At 37.7% G+C, this 6,000-nt stretch overlaps 1 protein-coding gene across 4 annotated transcripts in view; it reads left to right on the forward strand.

Annotated features, from left to right (window-relative positions):
• Positions 1–5,774, forward strand: part of ZNF143 (zinc finger protein 143) — a 36,633-nt gene extending 30,859 nt beyond the window's left edge. For all 4 annotated transcript variants that reach the window (XM_014876347.2, XM_014876349.2, XM_088175598.1 and 1 more), the window contains 3 exons: positions 983–1,144; positions 1,878–2,024; positions 3,808–5,774. In XM_014876347.2, coding sequence (XP_014731833.1) covers positions 983–1,144; positions 1,878–2,024; positions 3,808–3,891 — 393 coding nt within the window. In that variant the 3' untranslated portion in view covers positions 3,892–5,774. The remainder of the gene's footprint in view (positions 1–982; positions 1,145–1,877; positions 2,025–3,807) is intronic.
• The last annotated feature ends 226 nt before the right edge of the window (positions 5,775–6,000 follow it).

The following is a 6,000-nucleotide window of genomic DNA, read 5'->3' on the forward strand; positions in this document are numbered from 1 at the left end:
ATTCCCAGATTATGCTGTTATATCTGATGGGCATCTTCACTGTCTTGTCTGCACTCACTTTGAGGGGTTGAGGGGTGGGAAGTCTTTTCAGTCCAGGTGCTTCCTTTACAAGGGTTTGGTTGGTAGTGTGCAGGTTCTAACATAAACTAAAGGATAAGGGATCCTTTGATACTATTTTCCACTTCAGCATTCCTATGGCTGTCTTTTTTTTAAGGTTTTCCATGGATACGTATTTCTGAGGATTTCATATGAAATCAATGTGGAAGGGGATTTCAACACTGTGACAGTATATTGAAGGCTTTTGGGAAAAGTTTCTGTATCAGCTGGTAGGGCAGTTGAAATACCAGTAACAAATGAAAGATATATTCTGAATTCAGACTGAAATAAAATATCCAAGGGGCCTGTTATATTGCCAGCTCTGGCCATTGCAGCAATACTAAATAACTGGCATTTTTACCCTCTACTAAAATGAAGGCCTGCAGAAGCCTTGACATAGGATTCTTAGATTTAAATTGTCTTTCAGCTTGACTTCAGTTCTGGGATTTATTACCTTGTAAATCAAACATCAAATTATATCTGACGCCCTAATGCATTTATACTGGAGACATCAGTAATTTATATAATTCATTTGTTATGGATTGTTTATTTGTGGCTTAAATTCTAAGACCTCGTTGAGCTCTTTAGTATTTCCATCAAGATCAAAGTATGTCAGGTGGTACAGCCTTGAATCCCATTGACCTCTGTGTAAGACCCATGCACAGATAATCTAGGATGCTTTTATTTGGGATACTTTCTGATTAACATGGAATTGTAGGCTCTGGGATTAAGTCTAGAGCCTCTCTACTGCTGAAGCCAAACTCTTTTGTGTAGACAGGTGAGTGTGTCTGAAAGGTGATGAAGGGCTAGCTGCCAGCTGAGGCAGCTGGAATGAGCTGAGCAGCAGCCAGAGCTGCCGTGGCTCAGCAGTTGCTGTGTGTTGCAGGTGAACATTTCCCAGGCAGACATGCAGGCCATCGGCAACACCATCACCATGGTGACACAAGATGGCACCACCATCACGGTCCCTGCCCACGACGCCGTCATCTCCTCGGCAGGAACGCACTCCGTGGCCATGGTCACTGCAGAGGGCACCGAGGGACAGCAGGTGAGACACACACCTGGTCGTGTCCCTTAGGGGCCGCTGAGCCGTCACGCCTGTGTCGGTGGTGGAGGTTTATCTCAGCAAAACACCTGGCCAGCACATTCCCCTCGGCTGTGCCTGATGTGTTCCTCTCTAGTGCTCTACCTCAGCAGATGGTGGAATGTTTTAAAAACAAAAGGGCACCAAGAAAAAGAGCTGAGGTACCACTCCAGTGATTCATTTGGGTGTCTGTAAAATAAAAAATGCCAAGCATTTTTCCCCAAAGTCACACAGTAAATGTGGCAGAACTAAGAATAGAATCTAGTATGATTCTATGGGACTGTCATTTATTTGGCAGATGGGAAACATTTGTGTAAGTATATATCTGTGGGTTGGTTTTTAATGTACAGATAAACCAGCTAACTTTCCTTACAAATACGATGTTATCTTTAAGTTAAAATGCATTCCACTGTTCTAAAATTGCACCACGTGAAAATGAAGATAGTTGTTAATCTCTGTGTAAACAGTCACAAGTCTGCAGGTGCATTTATGGAGTTGCTGCAGTCCTGAGGATGTTTTTATTTTAAGAGCTAATAGATAATTTGGAGGACACAATTATGGCAACTTTTCTTTTGCACAATACAATTATGCTCATGAGCGATCCCAGCTTTGAATGTAAGTGTCAAGGCAGTGGTGGCATGAGGTGAGGAGCAGGAACTGATCTGCCAGGCACTGATTGTGTCCCTTTGTCCTGAAGGTTGCAATTGTGGCCCAAGACTTAGCAGCGTTCCACAGTGCCTCCTCAGAAATGGGACACCAGCAGCACGGACACCATCTAGTGACTACAGAAACCAGACCTGTTACGTTGTTGGCTACATCCAATGGGACACAAATTGCAGTACAGGTAAGATGAGGATAATTTTTTTTTTCTAGAGCTGGAAGATACCTAATCGGGTAATAATTTCATTTGAATAAGTAGGATTCTCTGAAAAATAAAATAGCTCACAATCACATGATCTCGTATTTAAAATAATATATAGGGTTAGGAAGAGGAATAAACAGCATCTGATTTTCCAAATCTACCTGTAGAACTCCAATAAAAGGGGAAGGCTGGGGGAAGGCCAAACTTCAGGCTTCAGGTCAACTGTGTTGTTTATGGACTCACAGGTTTCTCACGGGTGAAAAAGTGCTTTTGATCATCCTTCAGCTTTACATATAGGGTTGACACATATAAAGCCAAACTCTCAAAGATACATTTCTATGAACTTATAAAATTAGCAAATTTCTTATTTGAACCTTGAAATGCTAATAGCAAAATAGTGCAAACAGTTATATAGAAAAGTTAATAATCAGAAATCTCTGGAAATGGTGACCTTCTGTTATGTGCCAAACCAGCACAACACAAGCAGTCTCTGTAAATAGTTCCTCACATTGTTCAAACACTGTCAGGAAAAGGTAATTTCTAGGTATGAAAGAGCTCTTAAGAGCTCAAATTGAAAGGAATAGTGTTAATATCCTGAAGCAGAAACGAGAGATTGTTATTTTACCCTTTGTTAAATGGAAAGTAGCAAGTCAGATGCTGTTGAAAGTTGAGAAGCTCTGAATTCTGAACTCCTCTCTTTTGAGCTAAGTTGGCACTAATCAAAACTGCCTGTAAGAGAAACCAGGTCACAAGGCAATTGTTTGCATGAGAGCAAGAATAAAATAACTTGCACCCTCAGCAGTGGGTCCTTTGAATAAAAGGAAAACAGGCACTCTCTGCACAGGCCTGTCTTCTGTTACCAGCAATGGAACATTAACTTAAGTCTCTTTACATTAATTAAACTTAAAATACACAAGTAGAAGAGAGAGAATTCAAAATTAAAATACTATTGGTTATTCCTGAGGGTTTAATTGACTTTTCTTTTGTACTTTGATAGTAACAAATTAATCCATTTGTACTGGTAAAGCCAGTAGCCTGATAGTCCTATTGAAGCCCTGACTAGGTGAAAATAGAGGTCTTGATTTTAGTGGATCCACAATGTAATATGCAGTGACTGTAAAAATAACAAGGGATACTTAGAGTTGTCCCATTAGGTCAAACAATTTGATTTTACCATTCACACTCTCATGTGTGTTTGTCCTGAGCCAATAATTTCCTCTCTGAGCTAACTGTAGAGTCAAACAATGTCATCCCAACAGCTTTTTTATGCAGTTGGGATTCTGCAATAAATATACACATTTCTATAAATTAATGCAATGTGGGGTTCCAAAGAGCTGATTTTCTAGAGTCAGAGTTAAGAAAAATGAAGATGTTTGTTTTCTCTACCAGTGAAAAAATGAAATGCAACAGCCACTGTGACTTCTGCAAGCCTTGTCTGAGCTTTATAATATCTGCCAAGTAAAATATCACCTACTTTGGGTCATGAAGTGTGTTAATTGTGCAGCAGCTCTTTGAAGTACATGTATTTGGTAGTTACATAGAAACCCAGTATAATCTCCTATCAGCAGCTATCTTAATTGTCATGCTGATTAGATAGCTGCTGGTGTATATTACCCAGGAGAGGTGTGACAATAGTGATCACACTTATTTAGGCTGAAGTATTGTTTGATATCTAGATCTGTGCTTTCAGATCTTTTTTGATGCATTTATTAACAAAGTGTAACAGTTTGGATTTCTTTCTTAAGTTTAAATGTGTTTGTTTCAGCTTGGAGAACAACAGTCTCTGGAAGAAGCCATTAGAATAGCCTCCAGAATACAACAGGGAGAAACACCAGGGATTGATGATTAACTTCTAAAACTGCTACCAGAACAATAGAGTGAAAGGTATTTTATTTTCAACCAACAAAGGTCCATGCCAGCAACAGCCCATAAAAACTTTGAAGTCCCCCACTCACTGATACTGTGTACACATTTTATGCAAGAGTGAAGAACATTTTCTAAGTTTTGTGTACATAACCCTTGGAATGGACTGACATCATCTACTTCCAACCGTTGCGTTCAGGAATATGGAATTAGGATTATATAGTAAACTTCCTTGTTATCCTTTCATCAGATTTCAGACTGGTCTACAAGCAAGTGAAAAATAGAAGTATTGGAATTAATTTTTAATGTCATGTACAAATAATGAAGGCATTACTGAAGATTTCAGCTGTTTAAATAACCATTTCAGGAACCCTTACAAGTAATAAAGGCAACAAAGCCTTTTTAAATTGCATTCCATTAATGGAAAAGTCTTGGATTTTGAGCCTACTACTGTAAATCTTCGTATTTTGATTTGTTTCATACAGATTTGAATACTCTTTAGATTATCTGCCCGATCTCATTCATTGTAAATATAGACTGTTAATGCTGGAAGTGCTAATTATATTATCTTTAAATTGGATTATGTACAAAGAACTGGTTGTTCAATATTAAAGAAAGTAAATCTAATGGTTTTGTTTCTTTACATATTTTACTTAAGATGTTACTCTCAAATTATTATGCAATAAAATATAGCAAGATTGTATTGTTTAGATAGGATGATATTGTCGTGTGATGTATTGTTTTACTTCTTACTGAGACTGAAGTTCAAATTATTTATTTACGGCCTTGTATAAATTTTTCCAAAGTTTATTTATGATAAACTTAATTTTTTGACATTCATTTTGATCCTAATCCAGTATAGTGTATTAAGCAAATACTGGTAATAGTTATTTAGACATTCTATAACACTACAAGGGTGATTTTCACTAAAAGGTGAAGTTACCAATTTTCAAGAGAACTATTTTCAAACGGTGCATTTGCAGCAAAAGTAAAAGTACTAATAGTCTATTTTCAACAGTTCTGAGTGCCTGCTGCTACCATTCAGTACCTAGGATGTGCTGATAATCAGTGCTTTTGAAAATCAGGACACAAGTTGCTAGAAAAAAGGGATTAATGATGATGTAAGTACAATGCTCCTCTCCAACTATCACTCTGTAAAGGAAAAAATCCATTGTAGATATGTCGGTAACACCCAGCAAAATGTAACTTTCGATTTTTTTTTATATGAAGAAGTGTTTTTACTCTTGTCTTGTTAGCAAGCTGGTTAAGCAAGTTAAAAATTTTTGGCTTCCTGTAAGATTCAGTGCTCATTTTAGATTAGTGTCAAGAGCACTTCTGAAACTGAAGCCTCACCTTTTGCCTTCTCAAGGGAAGGACTGAACAGCCTCTGAACAAAATCTTTATTAAGGAATCCCGAGTATTGTGAGGTGCACATCCTACATGAAAAAATATAGTCCATAACCAAGTACCTTGAGGTACTTGACCTCAGAAAGGCCAAGTTTGAATAGAATGAGCCAATTTATTGTGAATTATATATCAGTGTGGGCTGCAGCCTTTTATGTTTTCTACACAGAAGCAGCTGTAAAGTGCAGTGAGAATACAGTACTGTGGGATAGATGGGGACAAAGCAAAGGCTAGTCTCTGCATAAATTACAAAGTAAAACTTGAAACATTTAGGTTGTCTGTAACTTTTGTATAGGATTGAGGTTGCTTGCTCACTTAGGTGCCAGTTTTCCTGAAATGTTGTAAATCTTTGATATCCCATGGAGATAAATGTACTATGCAAGGAGGATTAATTGCCTGTCAACTAGATCAGTTTCTTAGTACTTATCACCTTTTAGAAATTAAAGTTGTATCATTTGATGTGAATGTTCAAGGTTTTTTTTTTTTTTTTTTTTCTTAAATTTCATTGCTAATAGTTTCTGGAAACAGTGGCTGGAAAGGTGGCTTTGACTTAGCAAAGAAATAACTTCAGTTCTTACTTCTTCTGATTTCCCAGGACATTTCCTGACCACTGTACAAATGTGAGTATTCTTTCTCTTTCATACAAGTTGTTTTGCTGCAAGGTGTTCATTCACAACCAGCTCAGTCAGGA

The sequence above is a fragment of the Sturnus vulgaris genome, chromosome 18 (assembly GCF_052056855.1).
Source record: "Sturnus vulgaris isolate bStuVul1 chromosome 18, bStuVul1.hap1, whole genome shotgun sequence".
Lineage (NCBI taxonomy): Eukaryota > Metazoa > Chordata > Aves > Passeriformes > Sturnidae > Sturnus > Sturnus vulgaris.